This window comes from Balaenoptera borealis (assembly GCF_965194805.1).
Source record: "Balaenoptera borealis genome assembly, chromosome: 16".
NCBI lineage: Eukaryota > Metazoa > Chordata > Mammalia > Artiodactyla > Balaenopteridae > Balaenoptera > Balaenoptera borealis.
The window spans coordinates 73,752,893-73,773,224 of NC_138872.1; the positions used below are offsets into that span (position 1 = coordinate 73,752,893).

Genomic DNA, 20,332 nt, shown 5'->3' on the forward strand with positions numbered 1-20,332 from the left:
ACATGAAGACGGAGAGTGAGAGATACCCAGCCAGCCCTTGCTTCTCCTTCCCCCTGCTGCCCCAATTCTAACCCCTGTCTGATTTCAACCATATGAGGAGATACTGCACCAACCAAGCCCTTCTTAAACTCCCAACCCACAGAAACGTTGAGAAATAAGAAAACGGTTGTTGCTGTTTTAAGCCACTAAGTTTTGGGATAATTCGTGAGGCAGCAATAGATAAGCAACAGTAACTTGCCCCCCTTGTTAAGTAATGGAGCTGAGATTTGAACTGTCAGTGTGGCAAATAAAAAGACAACACACGCATACCCGAAGACACTTTTTTTGAGATCTCCAGATAAACCTGAGGAGGAGAACTGATTATTGCACAATCATCTGGTGTTCAAAATTCACAAGCCTCAGTTACAATTTTAAGGTAACCTTGTTTATTTGCACACATTGATGAGGTCTGGGAAATTCAAATTACACAGCAAAGTCAGACTTTTTCTTTTAAAAAAATATGTGTAGCTTCTCTCTAGCGTGTGAATGACCAGTGTTGAAAGTGCTTCTCAAAGACTCGCCCTGGAGGGGAGGGGCTGGTTGAAAAATGTAGATTCCTGATTGCCCCCCCATCTCTGGATCAGAATCTCTTGGTGGTAGGACCAGGAATCTGAATTTTTAACAACTTTTCCAGTGATTTTTGAGCACATTAGAATTTGAAAACAGCCGCTCTAGGGCCAACATCATTTAACCTGGAGAATATTCAAGGTAGGGGTACTAATTAGCCTCCCCAGGAAAGCCGTGCACTCATTAACCCTCCAATCAATATTACTGCCAGAATTTGTCTGATTGTAAGGATCACCTAGAGGATTTGACAAAAATACACATTCCCAGGTCTCTCCTCTGCTGGGAATCAGGGAAGAAGCAAAGCCCAGGAATGTGCACTTTAAATTAGTTGTTAAGGGAATTCCCTGGCGGTCCAGTGGTTAGAACTCTGCGATTTCGCTCCCGAGGGTGCGGGTTCAATCCCTGGTGGGGGAACTAAGATCCCATAAGCCGGGCAGTGTGGCCAAAAAAAATTAATTGTTAAATGTTCTTCTAAGTAACTACACAAATTTATGTGTTTCATGGAGTTATTGAAATACAGATCAGTTAAATTTTGGAAAGCATTTACCCAACATGATAATTTTAGTTTTCAAATAGCAGTTTATTTTAAGCCATCGCTTATGGACGAATTAAATTTCACCGAATGCTTCATTTTTCTTTTACCTACAGAGACAAGGATTAAGATGACAATAATTAGCATTTATTGGGCACTTACTATGTGCCAGGCACCATGCATTTAATCCTCCTCAGGCACTTTGAGACGGGTACTATTGCTATCTCCTTGGCCAAAAGATTGATAGAAGAATCCTTGTTCCTAACACACAGAGGCCTCTTCTAAAAAATATTTTCTATACCAGCAAGAAAAGATTGCCAACTAAATTGTGAGAGAAGGTAAAGCCTTTTGTTAATGATTTTTGAATAATTTATTCTTGGGCTTCCTCTGAATTGTTGAGGAGTTCACAGAGTACCTTGGAAAGCCTCTAATTAGGAAGTTTTAAAATAAACAGAGGATAAACATTCATAGGAGTTATATTTGAAGGCAACTGTTTTTAACACCTGATCCTGAAACCGAGCAAAGGGCTTATGTGCCTGCGGTGCAGAAAGCCAAACTGCCAGCAGAAGTTTGCAGCAAAGTACAGAATTACTGCAATTACAGGGCACCAAGCAAGGGAGTGGGAGACAAGCCTCAGATCCATTCCATCCTGCGCTTTGAGTTTGGGGATTTTTTAAAGGGGAAGAACAAAAAGGCTGAGATTAATCATCATCTTGTGACATTTCTGTGACATTTTAAAAATTTAAGTACGTATATTTGATTGACAATATTGTGTTAGTTTTAGGTGTACAGCAAAGCGATTCAGTTATATATTTTTTTCAGATTATTTTCTATTATAGGTTATTACAAGATATTGAATATAGTTCCCTGTGCTATACAGTAAATCCTTGTTACTTATCTATTTTATGTATAGTAGTTTATATCTCTTAATCCCATACTCCTAATTTATCCCTCCCGCCCCCTTTCCCCTTTGGGAACCATACGTTTGTTTTCTATTTCTGTTAGTCTGTTTCTTTTTTTTTTATTATTTATATTTATTTATTTATGGCTGTGTTGGGTCTTCGTTTCTGTGCGAGGGCTTTCTCCAGTTGCGGCAAGTGGGGGCCGCTCTTCATCGCGGTGCGCGGGCCTCTCATTATCGCGGCCTCTCTTGTTGCCGAGCACAGGCTCCAGACGCGCAGGCTCAGTAACTGTGGCTCACGGGCCTAGCTGCTCCGCGGCATGTGGGATCTTCCCAGACCAGGGCTCGAACCCGTGTCCCCTGCATTGGCAGGCAGATTCTCAACCACTGCGCCACCAGGGAAGCCCCGAGTCTGTTTCTTTTTGTATATAGATTCATTTGTATTATTTTTTAGATTCCACATATAAGTGATATCATATAATATTTGTCTTTGTCTGACTTACTTCACTTAGTATGACATTCTCTATCACATTGCTGCAAATGGCAGTGTTTCATTCTTTTTTATGGCTGAGTAATATTCCTGTGTGTGTGTGTGTGTGTGTGTGTGTATCACATCTTAAACCAATTGTCTGTTGATGGGCACTTGGGTTGTTTCCATATCTTGGCTATAGTAAATAGTGCTGCTATGAACATTGGTGTGCATGTATCTTTTCAAATTAGAGTTTTCATTGTTTCTGGATATATGCCCAGGAGTGGGATTGCTGGATCATATGGTAACTCTATTTTTAGTTTTTTAAGGAAACCCCATGCTGTTTTCCTTAGTGGCTACACCAATTTTCTGTGACATTTCTCCCTTTCTTTCTTTCATTTTTCTTTCTTCCTTTCTTTCTCTTTTAAGAGAAGTAAGCCTTTATTTCCTTGTTTCACAAATAAAGCTGGCTGAGTTGGTTGCTTTCCGTGACATTTCCTAATCACAGTTTTGGGAGTCAGGATGTATCTGGTGTATGATTCTCTGGCCAGGTGGTCCATGGCTCGAGGCCCGTTAGCTCATCTTGCTCTGGAGAAACAACCTGAGTTTGTACATTAAGATGATATCTATAATAACAATTTTAGCACATTAACGATGTTACTGACAATAGCCATTCTTGTCATCTGACTCTGATGAGTGTTCAGTTAGCAGAGGATTGAGGTCAGAGGGGACAAGAAAGGGAATAAAGTTTTGGAGAGAGATTAATCATGGACTCCATAAGGGAACTCACTTTTACGGGGATTGGGTGTCAATCCCACTAGGAATTCAGCAACTTGGCAGGGGTTATTTATTGTCTTCCTTTAAACAGAAAGCATGCACATTGATTAGCTCAAAAGTGTTCTCATCCTCATATAGTGTAGAAAATATATGCAAGAAGAGAAAGTGTGCTGTGCAGGGAGGGCCAGGTGCAGCTTGTATTTGGCTTCACTGCTGGCTGGAGTGTGGACCCTGGACAAATTAACTCATCTCTTTATGGGTGGCATATGGCCCTCCTCAGAGAATCTCAGAAATTCTTAGGGAGGGAACCCTGCAAAGTCAGGGCTTGCTACGTAGATTGAGTATTTAAGGTGATAGACTGCGGGAGAAGAGAGAGACATTTAGGTTAACCAAGCAGGATGAAAAATGGTCTTGAAATAGCCATGAAGATCAGGGAGATGTCCCAACCTGTCTCCTGCTGGGACAATGGGGAAAACGTTGATTAGGACACAGCAGGTCTCTAGGGAGAGACTAGGTTTGGTGAGTGAGAGAATCAGAGAGCTAGAAGGAAAGAAGGGTGTTTCAATTACTCTTACTTCATAATGTATAAACCCCAAACTTTAGAGGCTTAAAACAATAGTCTTTTTTTTTTTTCATGGTTCTGGGCGTTGACTGGGTTCCACTAGGTGGTTTGCACTTGGGTCTCTGATACTGTTGCTGTGGCTGAGTCTGGCGTTATCTTAAAGGCTTCTTTAGTCCCATGTCTGGCGACTGATGTTGGCTGTCAGTTAAGACCTGCAGCTGTTGGCTCAAAGACCTAAATGCAGCCTCTCCATATGTCCTGGGGCTCCTCACAGCATGGTGGCTGGCTTCAACAAGCAAGCACCCCAAGAAGACCATGGAGGAATGGTTTACGATCTGACCTCAAAAAGCACAGAGCATCATTTCTGCCACAGTCAAGACTCTCAGATTTAAGGGGAAGGAACATAGCCCCAAACTCTGGATGGGAGCAGGGCCAATATCACAGTGAAGAAGAGCATGTAGGATGGGAGACCTTATTGCTGCCATCTTGGAAAATGCAATCTGCTACAATAGGGAAGAACAAAGAGCAGAGTATAGGTGTTTAAGATTTCAGAAATCTGGCCATTCAAAAGGATCACAAGGACCACTCCTGTGGTCAGCTGAAGTAGAATGGAAGCAAAGGTCATCAGAGTTGAGGAAGATATGGGACAATGAGTCAGGAGAGTTGCATGGCCATTCACAAGGACACTGACATCCTCAGGAAAGCAGAGGACTTGAGAGAGGTGTGCTGAAGGCAGAGAGGTCAAATTCTATTATAAAGGCTTTCTTGAGTTTTTGCCTTTTGTTACCGGGTGGTGAAAGAAGTAGTCTCTGGGAGGAGAATTTCTCTTTTATTTGGAAAAAGATATTTGCTGTGGGCTTATTATTTGTGCAAAGGTACTGATAGCTAACATTCTTTCAGTGCTCATTCATTCATTCATGCAAAATGTACTTACTGGGTACCTACTCTGTGGTCAGGTCCTGTTCTAGATGCTGATACAGTAGCTAACAAAGCAGACAAAGATCTCTGCCTTTGGGGGGCTTATATTCTAGTGGGAGAGACAGACAAAAAAGAGATTTTTAAAAAATTAATATATATTATGTTATATGGTGGTAAATGCTAAGGAAAAGGAAATCTAAATTCTCTGTGTATATTAGCTCATAGCACAGAAGCTAAGAGCATAGATCAGGAAGCCAGCCTGCTGGAGCTTGAATCCCAGTTCTACAACTTATCAGCTGTGTGATTTTTGGCAGTTTACTTAGCCTCTCTGAGCCTCAGTTTCCTTATCTGTAAAACATAGAAAACAATAATTCCTACATCAGAGGTTGTTGTCGTAATTAAATACAGGTAAAGATCTTGAGAACAGGATGGCAGGGGTGAGGGCCTGGTGGGGAACGTCACCAGCTTCAGGGTTCCTACTGGAGCTCTGGGACCAAGTTTAGGCTGGGTGGTCAGGGTGGCCATGCTGAGATTCATGGATCTTGGGAGGAAATGATCTCAGTGGAGCCTCAGGCTGCCCCAGCGTGGTATCTGGGATGGCAGTGAGCAGATGGAATTTCAGCAGACGTCAGCATTTAACCCTGTGTCCAGCCTACCACAGACCACAGGGATATATTGGTTTTTACACTGAGGCAGGAACAGGGAAAGACCTTGGAACTTGGTTACACGCATAGAGTAGAATGGAAGGGGAGGGTTGGTGAATAATCCATTCATACATCTGGGAACAAACAGAGCACCCATGTCAAATTGAGAGATGCCTTCTCAGAGGGAAGCCACACGGGCTGGTGGAAAGATGGGGAACACAAACCAGATCGGCCTGGGTACTAATTGAAGCTCTACCTCTTACAGTAATTGGGCCAGGTACTTAGCCCTCTGAGACTTACTTTTCTCCCATGGAAACTGGAGATAATGATACCTACCTTGTACAGAGCTTATGAAATTTAAATATAACATATCAGAAGCCAACACAGTGCCTGGTATGTAGATGTGTGCTCAGTGGACGGCCTCTTCATCTGGTGGGTCGGCAGGTCATCTATGTACATAGGATATTTACTAGTCCACTCCTCATCCAGTATTATAAAAAGAGCATTTCATCTGTGCTGACAATAATGAAATGATATCAGAATCCATTATCGCTTGAAAGCAAAGATGACACATCCATCCCCTTTCAATAGGATATTCACTTTCAGTGGGATTTTCCCGAAGGACACTGGGAGGCCTGGGATTTCACAGACTCTGTTATAAAAAGATTTTTAGGGAATTCCCCGGCGGTCCAGTGGTTAGGACTCTGGGCTTTCACTGCTGAGGGCGCGGGTTGGATCCCGGGTCGAGGAACTAAGATCCCACAAGCTGCGTAGTGTGGCCAAAAAAAAAAAAAAGATTTCTAGCCAGCGACTGCCACACCTACAGCGTCCTGCTGTATCCTTGCTGTGACCTTTCTCAAAACTTGGACAGAAAATATACAGTGTTCTAACCCAGCAAAGCAAGTTTGGGGTCATGAACAAGCTTATAGAAGCCTTTTGGGATTTCTGGTTCTGGTATGATGGATTGAGCCAACACAGAAACTACAGAAATACAAATACAGAAATACGAGATAAAACCTTCGAAGAAAAAAAGCTTAGGGGATTCCCTGATGGTCCTGTGGTTAGGACTCTGCCAAGGGCCTGGGTTGGATCCCTGGTTGGGGAACTAAAATCCCATAAGCCGCGCGGCACGGCCAAAAATAAAAAATAAATAAATAAATAGGAGATCTTAAAAAAAAAAGAAAGAAAGAAGAAAAGCTTAAACACATAGCTGAGCTCAGTAGGAAGAAAGGCACATCTCCAGGTGTTGATGAAAGGGACCCTAAAACCAGCCCCAGGAATTAAGTGCTGTAGCTGCAGTGGCCCAAGGGGATGTGGCCAGGGAGCTGGCCCCAGAAGCTAGGGTGATAAACTGGAGTGGAGACTCGTCCCAGCCTGAGTTTGTCCTTCCAGGAAAGAGAATGGTGGGGGAGGGGGGTGCTCTTCGGGAGCACGGGGGGAGGACTTTCCTGAATGAGGTGGCATTTAAGCTGGTATCATTCATTCAGTCATCCATTCACCAAATAATTCTTCAGCGCGTGTTATTGTGCCAACTGCTGGGAATACAAAAGACCCAGCCACTGCCCTCACGGAATTTGCAGTTGGTAGAGACAGACATTAAGTGAGCAATTACAACACGGAAGCTCTATGTACACATTTTAAAAAATAACAGTTTTCTTTTCTTTTTTTTGTTTTGTTTTTTTGGCCGTGAGGCATGTGGGATCTAAGCTCCCGGACCAGGGATTGAACCCGCACCCCCTGTATTGGAAGGCGAGGTCTTAACCACTGGACCGCCAGGGAAGTCCCTAAAAAATAAGTTTTATTGAGGTGTAATTCACATACCATAAAATTCACCCTTTTAGAGTGGTGTTAGCATATTCATAAAGTTGTGTTTCCACCACCACTGTCTAGATCCAGAATGTTAGATTACCCCAAAAGGAAACCCCATACCCGTTAGCAATCACTCCATATTTTCCATCACCCCAGCTCCTGGCTACCAGTAATCTAGCTTCTCTCTCTAGGGACTTGCCTACTCTAGACATTTCATTTAAAAGGAATGTTACATAAATAAGCTTCAAGGATATATTGCACAACAGGGGGAATATAGCCAATATTTTATAATAACTATAAATGGAGTATAACCTTTAAAAATTGTGAATCACTATGTTGCACACCTGTAACTTATTTAATTTTGTACAGCAACTATACTTCAATTAAAAAATAAATTAAAGTAATGACATAATACGTAGCCTTTTATGTTTGGGTCTGTCTTCTTTAATTTAGCATAATGTTTTCAAGATTCATCCATGTTATAGCATATATCAGTATTTCATTCCTTTTTTTTTTTAACTTTTTTTTTTTTTTTAAAGCTTGATGGTATTCACATTGCTTAATTTGTGTCATGCTTTCTTTCTTTCTTTCTTTCTTTCTTTCTTTCTTTCTTTCTTTATTTAATATATTTATGGCTGTGTTGGGTCTTCGTTTCTGTGCGAGGGCTTTCTCTAGTTGTGGCAAGCGGGGGCCACTCTTCATCGCGGTGCGCGGGCCTCTCACTACCGCGGCCTCTCTTGTTGCGGAGCACAGGCTCCAGACGCGCAGGCTCAGTAATTGTGGCTCACGGGCCCAGCTGCTCCGCGGCATGTGGGATCTTCCCAGACCAGGACTCGAACCCGTGTCCCCTGCATTGACAGGCAGATTCTCAACCACTGTGCCACCAGGGAAGCCCTCATTCCTTTTTTTTTTTGCCACGCTGTGTGGCTTGCAGTATCTCAGTTCCCCAACCAGGGATTGAACCGCGGCCATGGCAGTGAAAGCCCAGAATCCTAATCACTAGGCCACCAGGGAACTCCCCATTTCGTTCCTTTTTATGGCTGAATAATAGTACTCCATTGTATGCATATACTACATTTTGTTTATCCATTTATCAGTTGATGGGCATTTTTGACTATTGTGAATAATGCTGTGATGAACACTCATGTACAAGTTTTTGTGTGGACGCATGTTTTCAGTTCTCTTGGGAATATAGCCAGGAGTGGAATTGCTGGGCCATAGAGTAACTATGTTTAACATTTTGAGAAATTGCCAACCTGTTTTCTGAAGGGCTGCACCATTTTATACTGCTACCAGCAATGTATGAAGTTTCCATCTATGTACAAGTTTTTTTGTTTGTTTGTTTGTTTTGGCCGCCCTGCGTGGCTTGCGGGATTTTAGTTCCCTGACCAGGGATGGAACCAGGGCCCTCGGCAGTGAAAGCTCAGAGTCCTAACCACTGGACCGCCAGGGAATTCCCTATGTACAAGTTTTGAAGTTCACATTCTTGGATTGGCACAAAGTGACCTCCCAGAGTTGTGCCCACCAAGTACAGAAGGCCTCAGCTGCCTCTTGGCACTACAGAAAGGTTGATGAACCGCTTTACAGAGCAGAAGAGCTTCTTCTGGACAGAGACAAGGGCTGTTCCCTGTGAGCCCCCAACAGTGGCAGCCTCCCCCAGCGTCCTCCCACAGCAGCTTCCTCCTGCTGGGTCTGCCCAGCTACCCCTTCCTGCTTCTGGGAACAGCACCTTCTTGTTTTTAGGAGAACTGGTTTTGCATAGACTCTCTTGTAGGTCTGGGGGGGCGGCTGCCATCTCCAGCACTCTTTCTTTTCTAGCTACAGGGCTCATGAGTGACCTGAGGCTGGTCGAGCTGTCTGAATTCTTCATCAGGATTTTAAAAATTGGATTTAAGGGAGGAGAGGCAGTCCCTTACTGGCAGGAGAAAACAAAGATGCAAATGGAGGAACTATGGGACCACTTTTCCTTCTATAGGCAAAAAACTGGCCTGAGAGAACAAAATTGACACATAGAGGTAGGAGGTGGACAGAGAGAGTCTTGAGGGGGTTTGAATCCCTGGCCTAGTGAGCCCGATTAGTACAATAGAAGTGGGAAGGCCTTCAAGGAGAAAGAGGTATCTAAAATGTGGGTAAGTAGGAGTTTGAAAGCTCCAAGGTGAAGGTGGTAGAATGTGTATGAGGAATTCAAAGAAGTCTCTTCAGTTGTTCAGTAAAAAACACCATTAAGAAGGAGAAAGGGCACTTTTTCCGGTAAGCGGCCTGAGGTGACCTCTAAAAATGGTGTGCTATTCACTTGACCCAGAAAACCCCACAAAATCATGCAAATCAAGAGGTTCAGCTCTTCGTGTTCACTTTAAGAACATTCGTGAAACTGCCCAGGCCGTTAAGGGTATGCGTATCCAAAAAGCCACCAAGTATCTGAAGGATGTCACTTTAAAGAAGCAACGTGTGCCATTCCATCGTTACAATGGTGGAGTTGGTAGGTGTGCCCAGGCCAAACAGTGGGGCTGGACGCAGGGTCGATGACCCAAAAAGAGTGCTGAATTTTTACTGCACATGCTCTAAAATGCAGAGAGTAATGCTGAACTTAAGGGCTTAGATGCAGATTCTCTGGTCATTGAGAACATCCAGCTGAACAAAGCCCCCAAGATGCAGCACAGAACTTACAGAGTTCACGGTCAGATCAAACCATACGTGAGCTCTCCCTGCCACATTGAGATGATCCTTACTAAAAAAGAACAGATTGTTCCTAAACCAGAAGAGGACGTTGCACAGAAGAAAAAGACATCCCAGAAGAAACTGAAGAAACAGAAACTTATGGCCCAGGAATAAATGCTGCAAAAAAATAAAGGCAAATAAAAATTAAAAAAAAAAAAAGGGGGAAACAGCAAGCCAAAGTATAGGAGAAGGTGGGACTTCCCTGGTGGACCAGTGGGAAGACTCTGCGCTCCCAATGCAGGGGGCCCGGGTTTGATCCCTGGTTGGGGAACTAGATCCTGCATGCATGCCACAACTAAGAGTTCGCATACTGCAACTAAAGAGTCCACATGCTGCAACTAAGTCTGCATGCCGCAGTGAAGATCCTGCCTGCCACAGCTAGGACCTGGTGCAGCCTAAATAAATAAATAAATAAATATTTTTTTTAAAAAAGCATAGAAGATATCTGCCATACACGTACTGACAAAGATTTGTATCCAGAATGTATAAAGACTTTCTTTCTACAAGCCAATAAGAAAAATACGACCCATTTTTTAAAGTGCGAAAAAGGCTTAAATAGGCACTTCACAAAAGAGAACATCTAAGTAGTCAAAAAGCATATGAAAGGAGTTCAAATTCGTTGGTCTTCAGGGAAAGGCAATTTTAAAACCACCACGATCCCTCTAGAGAGCCACCAGATTTTCTAAAACGGAAAGCACTGACCTTGCCAAGGATTGGTGAGGATGTGGGGTACCCAGAACTCTCATACTTTGCTAATGGGAGCTTAAATTGGTACAACCCCTTTGGAAGACTGTTTGGTAGTGTGGTGGCCCTGGTGGTACACCAGTCAGTCTCCCTTCAAGAGAGTCTGCTGCAAAGAGGCTAGCTGGCCAGTAGCCTCCAGTGGCTGGCTACACCTTTGGATCGATCACAGCACTCATGCTGAGGCCATGCTCTCGAGCTGAGACCATGCAGTCTCAGGCTGCTCCCAGCCTTGGGAGCACATGACTGTGCCTGGCAGGGCTACTAGATAGGGGCTACTCCTGCCTTGCTCCCTGTCAGCCTGGATGAGACTGCAGAGCTTTCATAGTGGTCAGACCTGCTTTGTGATGATCTGGAGGCTCTCCATGCCTGTTCTTGTTCCCTGTCTCCTTTATCCTTCACAGGAATCGCCCCCTGTCAGTCTCTTATACATCTGATTTCACTTTGGCATCTCCTCCTTGGAGGACCTAAATTGGCTGAGGCAGTATAACTAATACTGTCTGACTCTAATTCCGCCCCTGGATGTATTCCCAGTAGACATGACTGCATACAGCCACCAAAAGACGTTTACAGAATGTTCACAGCAGCTTTATTCATAATAGCTAAAAACTGGCCAAATGTCCATCAACAGTGGACAGACTGGATAAATAAAACTGTGGTTAGTTATATAGTGGACTATTACACAGCCGTGTACAATAACATAGGAAAACCCTCACAGACATAATGATGAGTAAAAGAAACCAGATAATCAATAGATCTTATCAAGTAAGTAAAGGAATCCAGAAGGTGGGGGGCTACAGGAGAATGAGTCCACTCAGAAATATGAAAACCACCAGAGAGTTAGAGAGTCGATCTTTTTGAGGACAGTGGTAGGCAGGCTTTAAGATGATCCCAATGAGGGCTTCCCTGGTGGTGCAGTGGTTAAGAATCCACCTGCCAATGCAGGAGACACGCGATCCCTGGTCCAGGAAGATCCCACATGCCGCGGAGCAACTAAGCCCGTGCGCCACAACTACTGAGCCTGTGCTCTAGAGCCCACGAGCCACAACTACTGAAGCCCGTGCCCTCTAGGGCCCGCGTGCTGCAATTACTGAGCCTGCATGCTGCAACTATTGAAGCCCACGTGCCTAGAACCCGTGCTCCACAACAAGAGAAGCCACCGCAATAAGCCCAAGCCCTGCAACGAAGAGTAGCCCCCGCTCGCCACAACTAGGAATGAAGGCCCAAAGCAACCATAAAAAAAAAAAAAATTTATTAAAAAAAAAAAGATGATCCCAGTGATTCCCCTTCTGGTATTCATGCCTTTGTGTAATCCCCTCCCTTTCAGTGTAGACTGGACCTAGGGACTTGCTTCTTTTTCTCCTCCAGTTTTATTGAGATATAATTGACGTATAACATTGTGAAAGTTTAAGATGTACAGCATGGTTCGATATACATATGTAGTGAAATGATTACCACAATAAGATCAGTTAACACATCCATCACCTCACATAATTACCGTTTTTTTTTTTTTTGGCCTGGAGGGAGGGAATGAGAACATGTAAGATTTAGCAACTCTCTTAGCAACTTTCACATATACAATATTATTAACTATAGACACCATAGTGTACATTAGATCTCCAGAATTTATTTATCTTATAATTAGAAGTTTGTGCCCTTTGACCAACATCTCTCCGTTTCCCCCACCTGCCAGCCCCTGCCAACTACCAATCAATTCTGTTTCTATGATTTCAGCTTTTTTAGAGTCCACAAGTGAGATTGTATAGTACACTTGACCCTTGAACAACACAGGCTTGAACTGCACAGGTCCACTTATATGTGGATTTTTTTCAATACACACATAAGACAGTAATACACGATCCTTGGTTGAATCTGTGGCTGTGAAACCTTGGATATGGAGGGTTATATTTGGATTTTCGACTGCACAGGGGTGCTGGTGCCCCTAACCCCTGCCTTGTTCAAGGGTCAACTGTATTTGTCTTTCTCTGTCTGATTTATTTCACTTATCATAATGCCCTCAAGATTTGTCCTTGTTGTCTCAAATGGTAGGATTTCCTTCTTTTTTTGTGGCTGAATAATATTCCATTGTGGGTACATACCACATTTCCTTTATCCATTCATCTATCCATGGACACTTAGGTTGGTGGACTAGCTTCTAAGTAACAGAATATGTAAAAGTGATGGGCTGTTTCTTCTGAGATTAGGTTACAAAAAAGACTGTGACTTCCATTTCCCTCACTCTGTCTTATTCCTTGCTTTAAGGGAAGCTAGCAGCTTCTTATGGAGAGGTACAAGTGGCCAGGAACTGATGGATCCAGCCAACAGCCGGAGAGGACGTGAGGCCTGCCAACTGCCCTGTGAGTGAGCTTGAAAGAGGATTCTCCAGCCTTGAGATGCCTGCAGCCCCAGCCAACATCTTGACTGCATCCTTGTGAGAGACCCTGATCCAGGGGACCCAGCTGAATAACACCCAGATTCCTGACCCACAGAAACTATGAGAAAATAAGAGATTTTTGCTGTTGTTGTTTTAAGCTGCAAGTTTGGGGTAATTTGTTACCCAACAATACATAACTAATAGGACATCAATTACTCAAAATCACTATATAAAATTGAAATCTCTTGGCCAGTGGCAACCAGGAAAAATCTAGCAATCTCCAAGAACAGTGTGTTTCTTCTTAGAGACAGTGAGAATAACATACATGTATTTTTCTTTTAGTTTTGGCCACCAGGAAGCTCAGAGCCAAATTTATGGCTCGGTTTTAATAATTATGTGATACTCTATGGCCTGCTTGTCTGTGTTCTTTTTTTAAAAATTAATTAATTAATTAATTAATTTATTTTTAACATCTTTATTGGAGTATAATTGCTTTACAATGGTGTGTTAGTTTCTGCTTTATAACAAAGTGAATCAGTTATACATATACATATGTTCCCATATCTCTTCCCTCTTGCATTTCCCTCCCTCCCACCCTCCCTATCCCACCCCTCTAGGTGGTCACAAAGCACAGAGCTGATAATTAATTTATTAATTTATTTATTTATTGCTGCGTCGGGTCTTAGTTGCAGCACGCGGGATCTTTTGCTGTGGAGGGTGGGCTCTTCGCTTCATTGCAGTGCGTGCGCAGGCTTCTCTCTAGTTGTGGCATGCGGGCTTCTCTGGTTGTGGTGTGTGGGCTCCAGAGCGCTTGCATTCTGTAGTTGAGGAGCGCGGGCTCAGTAGTTGTGGTGTGAGGGCTTAGTTGCCCCACCGCATGTGGGATCTTAGTTCCCCCACTGGGGATGAACCAAAGTCCCCTGCATTGCAAGAAGGATTCTTTTTTTGCAAGACGTATTCTTTTTTTTTTTTTTTAATCGGTCTGAGCCATTAAGGCATTTTATTTATTTATTTATTTATTCATTCATTCATTCATTCATTTTTGGCTGTGTTGGGTCTTCGTTGCTGCGCGTGGGCTTTCTCTAGTTGCGGTGAGTGGGGGCTACTCCTCGTTGCGGTCCGCAGGCTTCTCACTGCTGTGGCTTCCCTTGTTGTGGAGCACCGGCTCTAGGCACGCAGGCTTCAGTAGTTGTGGCTTGTGTGCTCTAGAGCACAGGCTCAATAGTTGTGGCGCATGGGCTTAGTTGCTCTGCTGCATGTGGGATCTTCCCAGACTAGGGATCGAACCCGTGTTCCCTGCAGTGGCAGGCGGATTCTTAACCGCTGTGCCACCAGCAAAGTCCCTTGTCTGTGTTCTTACTCCTGGTCTTTATTTTTTTTAATAAATTTATTTATTTTTATTTTTGGCTGCGTTGGGTCTTCGTTGCTGTGGGTGGGCTTTCTCTAGTTGCGGCGGGCTACTCTTTGTTGCGGTGCGCGGACTTCTCATTGGGGTGGCTTCTCTTGTTGCGGAACATGGGCTCCAGGCGTGTGGGCTTCAGTAGTTGTGGCACGTGGGCTCAGTAGTTGTGGCTCGCGGGTTCTAGAGCGCAGGGTCAGTAGTTGTGGCGCACGGGCTTGGTTGCTCCGTGGCATGTGGGATCTTCGCGGACCAGGGCTCAAACCCATGTCCCCTGCATTGGCAGGCAGATTTCCAACCACTGCGCCACCCGGGAAGCCCCTGGTCTTTTATTTTGATTTGTCTTTTTCTTCGTCCTGATTTTTTAGTTCATTTTTATACTTTACTATATTACACGAATTATGTTAAGCCATCTCAAATTCAGCTTACAGGGAAGCAAGGCATTCAGAAATAATGTTTCAAAAATAGTTAAGTTTGCACTTGTTGAACACGAAGTGCGTGGAGGTGGTGATGGGGAAGATCAGGTAATGTAAACGTCGCTCTGGAGCTTGGCTCTGGAGCTCTGGGAAATGGCCAAGGCTAATTTGGATTGGGTCAGAAAATATCAAGTGATAATGACAAAAAAAAAAGCAGAAAGTATGGCAATTGATTACCACCCCCAGGAGGTGGTGCCAAGGGCTTATCCAGTCACACAGGTTGGTATCTTTGAAATTTATTCCTTGCACCGGGTACCCTAGGGCCCGCCCGCGCCAGCCCTCCCCTCCCGCGCCACCCTTCCCCTCCCCTCCCCTCCCCTCCCAGAGCCCCGCCCTGCCCTTCCCCTGGCCCCGCCCCTCCTTCGGCCCCGCCCGCTGCGCGCGCCGCACTACCCCTGGCTCCGCCCCCCGGCCGGCCTCCCGGCCGGTTGCGCGCTCCGTCCCCCACTCCGCGCCCGCGCGCGCCTTCCCCGCCCCGCCAGGATCTCTCCTTTTGGGGCGGTTGGGCCGCGCGCCTGTGGGGGCGGGGCCCGGAGGAGGCGGTCGAGCCAATGGGGCGCGGCGGCGGCGGCGGCGGTGGCGGCGGCGGCGGAGGCGGTAACGGTAGCGGCGGCGGCTGGGTCGGGCCCCGACGGGCGGCGGCGGCTGAGGTGGAGGCGGAGGGAGGCGGCGGCGGCGGCGAAGGAGGCGGCGGCGGCGGAGGGGGGAAGATGGCGGCGCCCGTCCTGCTGAGAGTGTCGGTGCCGCGTTGGGAGCGGGTGGCCCGGTATGCAGTGTGCGCCGCCGGGATCCTGCTCTCCATCTACGCCTACCACGTGGAGCGGGAGAAGGAGCGGGACCCCGAGCACCGGGCCCTCTGCGACCTGGGGCCCTGGGTGAAGTGCTCTGCCGCCCTTGCCTCCAGGTAGCCCGGCTAGGGGGAGCGGGCCGGGAGCGGCCGAGCGGGGCGAGGGCGGAGGCTGGGGGTGGGGAGCGCGCGGCGGGAGCTCGGGCCTGGGGGGCGGCGGGGATCGGGCCGCGAAGGGACCGACGGCGCCGTGAGCCTGGCCGGGAGCCTCGGCCGGGGCCGGGGGGCGGCGGCCGGGGTGGGGCGGCCCGAGTGCAGGCCGCCGAGGCTGAGGTGGCGGGGCCGCGAGACCGGCAAGGAGGGATGAGGTGGCAGAGTGCAGCCGCGAGGCCGGAGCGGACCGGGGGCAGTTGGGCAGGCTGGGGCCGGGCTGGGAGGGAGCGAGCGGGGTTCGCGGAGGGTGGGTCCCGGCCGGCTTGACAGATTTCGTGGTTCTCGCCCGGGGAGGCGAGTCGGGGGTGTGGGAGCCTGCCCGAGGGAGCCATGAGGTCAGTGTCCACACCTCGTCTGGGGTCGCTGCTGCTGCCCAAGGCTGTACGGCCGGCGTGGGCTCGGGGTTTGCATTTCCCACTGTCTTCCCGGTGCTAGGACAGGTGTTTCCGTGGTCAGGCCTCTTTGTACTCTGTAGCGCTAGTGAGAATTTGCAGACTTCTTGAGAGAGTGACATTTGCGGGCAAACAAGAATTTGACCCTACTCTGGAAGGAGATACCTGCACTTAACATATCTGATTTCTTGGATTCCCCCTCGTATATTTCAGTGTGCCCGCGAGGGGGGAATGGCCTGAGTTTGGATCTGGTCTAAGCATAATTTGAGTAAAATACGAGTATGTCATGTGTAATGATGATGTTTGGGGCATTAGGGTGCCTCTTCAATGTTGTTGGTTATTATAATGGAATACCCACCGAAGCTTAAAAATACACGCATTGCTAAACTGGAGGGATTGGTTTGTTTTACTGATACTTTTAGGTTTTTTAAAATGTTGTAGTCGATTTATCTGTTACACTTTATTTTCTGCATTAGATTTTTCTGGGCACGTTACTTTGAAAAAAAGAGGAATTTACATCTTAAAAGTGGCTGCTCTTTTTTTTTTTTTAATTGAGGAGGGTTCATTTTTTAAAAGTAGCAACAGTGAAAGAAATTATTTCAATTATTTCACAATTGATAGGTTATAATTTTAATAGAGGCATACTATGCCTAATATTTTGAGTTTGTTAACAGTAGTCACATTTGAGCAGTTTCTTCCTCTCATATTGGTCTGTAAATTACTAGGTAGACAGTAATGTATAGCTCACTAGTTTATTTTGACCTACATATTGGTGATTACATGAACGACCTAGCACTGGAGTTTGTCTTGTTACTATTTGCAAATTTCAGGCTGCTGATCTTTTCCACTTAGACCGCCTTCTTGGTGAGCCACGTACTCTTTCTCATCTGCCCTTTAACCAAAATCCTTTAGCTTTTTAGTGGGAAAATAGTCATCATTATTGCTACATTAGACATAATGTGTTTAAAATGTAGATACCAGTTAACAGTTAAAATATGTCAATGTGACAAAACCTCACATTTGTTGTTGGGTATTTTGAACCAAGTTAATAGACCTAACAGACTCTCAGATATCCTTTGAGAACCACTGAGTGTATTTTATACAAACATTTTTATATTATTTTCACTATCCATTGGAAAGGACTTTTATACTTAAAGTACCTTGCACCCAAAGTTAGCTAACTAAATATATAATGAAAAGACTAAGCAGCAGTATATTTCAGGTATTTGAAAAAAAGGAATAAAAATAACTTTTGATATTAGATTAATATGGAATTTAAGCAGAATTATTGCCACTTCTAGCTTTTGGAAACACTGTATTCTATCATAAATTTAACTAGACCTTTTAACATTTGGACTTGGAAAGAGTGCTTTATGTTATCCAGACTGTATGTTTAAGTTCTTAAAATTGGCTTTCCTTTAAAAAAGAGTGTTTTTGAACCATGTAATAAGTATAGATTATAAATATTTTCAGTTATGTATCCTGCAAGGTCCAGGTTTTTGTGCTCTGATTTCTGTTTAATAAAGCACCATAAGATAATATAAATAACATCAAGTGAGATTATATATAAAGTATATGTGTAAGACTAAAAATATCTGGATCTCTTTATAGTTTTAAATGTGAACTTAATATGTTGTGACTGACACTAGTGTTTAATTGTGTAGCTGTGTACATAGAATATTTTAAATTTGATGCTCACTAAAGGAAGGTAGGTAAGAAATAAGACATGCTAATAAGAGGAATAAATAGCTTATTTGCTGTGTACGCAATAAAATTCAAGAAATTTAGTTTGACCAACCTGTTTATAAACTGCTTGCAAAACCATATATATCAATACATATATACACTATATATATATAAACTATATATATTATATATATATGATGGAGACACAGAAATTTGGAAATTAAAGTGGCTTGAGTCTGATTTATAGATCAGTTTTCTTTTGGAAGTAGGTAGACTAAACATAATTAAAAGTTTTCATTTTGTCAAAGTGAAAAAGGCTTTAAATAAAAGCAGATTATTGGAGACCTCAAGTAGTAGTTCTTTTTATTTGACTTAAGTATTGATTGCTAGTTAGCAGCAGTAGTAAAAAATGTGACTATTTTATTTATTAAAATATTTATTATTATTATTATTTTATTATTTTTGGCCATGCCACAGGGGCATGTGAGATCTTAGTTTCTTGACCAGGGATCGAACCCACGCCCCCTGCATTGGAAGCGTGGAGTCTTAACCACTGGACTGCCAGGGAAGTCCATAAGTGTGACTATTTTAGGAACAGAAAGTTTGAGCCCAGGTTTGAGTAGAATTAAAGATAAAGGATGAGAAAAATTAACCAAGGAAATCCTGAGGAAAGTTCTTTGCCAGAATCCAACATTAACTCATGTGATTTTGGATTGCTGAAACTCACTTTATTCTCATTTCTTAATCCTTAAGAGTTCTAATCCAAATAAAGTAGAGATTAATACGAGAATCTTGAGGGCTGTGTGTGTGTGTGTGTGTGTGTGTGTGTGTGTAAGTCCTCTATTATTTTGGGAGGCATCATTGTCTAAGGAAGTACTTCCCAGATTTTTGGATTTCAAAAGAAGTATTTCCCCCCCAAATTGGGAGGCTGCACTAGAGGTGCCAGTTTGTCCTGTTGGCTATAGTCAATAAAAACAGCAACAGTAACCCGTACCACTGTCTACTGTCACTGTCATTTCATTGTAAATAAGGATATTTTAACTCAAATAATTAGAAAGAACTGAATCTCAGTATGAAAGATCTTTAAATTGAATCACTTAGCTTTATTAAAAAGTTTACTTCTTATTTTTCCTCATTTTTATTTAAATTACTAAAAACTTTGTTGCAAGTCTGCACCAGCCTGCCTGCTAATCCCTGTCCAGTGCACTAAGTTCAGATCCAAAGGTTCTGGGTGGACTCCTAGCTCGTCCACTTGTTAGCTGGCCTCGAGCTAGTCACTCATCTTCATGGAGCTACAGTTGCTTCTCGGTTAAATGGGGATGTTAAAACCGACTTTGCCAGATGAATGGGTAGGATTAAAGAGGATACATGGAATAAATAAATGGATGATACTTGAAATAAAGTATGTACTCCATTAGTTATGGCTGTTATTGACTGGAGGTGGTATGATTATTTTTTTGCAGTGTCTGATCATAAACGCCTTTAAGTAGTACAAGTTACTTGTCTTAGGTGTAGTCATTTATGTATTTTAAATGTAAATTGTTTTAGAGTACTTTATTGCTCACTCCATGGCATAGTATAAAGACTTAAAATCCATTTAAAACAACTCCAAAAGTGTGGCAAGAGACACAAAATAATGTGTAGAATATTCTTTATAGGTATTTCCTATACGTTGCATTAGACCCCTTCTAAGAAGAGCTTTTATGTAAGAAAAAAATGATTTTGAAATGAAGAGGCTTGACAATTCATGTCCTCAAAAAGTTGCCTTATTTCGCAAAATGTTGGACTAGTACCCCTCTCATGTCTTAAAAATAGTACCATCTGTTTACTACCCCCCTCTTTGAGATACATTTTTAGAATTAGAATAGAACCTAGGAATCTGTGCTGCCCCTTGCTTAGTTCAGCGAGACTCAGAGGTTAAATGACTTGTGCAAGGTAACACAGTTAGTGGCAGATTGGGACTAGAAGCCTGGCTTCCAGAGTACTTGTTTAGAGGGACCACCCCCCCACCCACCTCCATTTTTAAAATTAAATTCTTATATAGGTAATATATTCACTGCTTCAAGTTTGAAAGATACTAAAGCATATATAGTGAACCGCCCCCTTCATAACCCTGCCCCCAGACTTGTAGTTCTCCCTTTCCTTAAGCAGACATGAAACTTTACAGAGCCATTTTATGCATATACAAGCATAAATATGACCATATTAGTCTCCCCATTTTTTACACATAAAACTACCATATTCTATGTTCTGATCTGTACTTTACTCTTTGCTAGCTAGCATTCTTTCCATCACCACCATACTTTTAAGTGCTTACATTCATATTTG

At 43.9% G+C, this 20,332-nt stretch overlaps 1 protein-coding gene and 1 pseudogene across 5 annotated transcripts in view; both read left to right on the forward strand.

Annotated features, from left to right (window-relative positions):
* LOC309612663 (large ribosomal subunit protein uL22 pseudogene) overlaps positions 1-20,332 on the forward strand; it is an 83,779-nt pseudogene that overhangs the window by 16,042 nt on the left and 47,405 nt on the right. Inside the window, exon 1 of the transcript XR_014249790.1 lies at positions 1-13,034. This exon is cut by the window's left edge and continues 16,042 nt beyond it. The product of XR_014249790.1 is annotated as a large ribosomal subunit protein uL22 pseudogene (transcript). The remainder of the gene's footprint in view (positions 13,035-20,332) is intronic.
* VKORC1L1 (vitamin K epoxide reductase complex subunit 1 like 1) overlaps positions 15,374-20,332 on the forward strand; it is a 60,157-nt gene continuing 55,198 nt past the window's right edge. Inside the window, exon 1 of one of the 4 annotated variants that reach the window (XM_082358682.1) lies at positions 15,374-15,830. In XM_082358682.1, coding sequence (XP_082214808.1) covers positions 15,478-15,830 — 353 coding nt within the window. In that variant the 5' untranslated portion in view covers positions 15,374-15,477. The remainder of the gene's footprint in view (positions 15,831-20,332) is intronic. The other 3 variants (XM_082358681.1, XM_082358680.1, XM_082358679.1) reach the window with 3 other exon arrangements.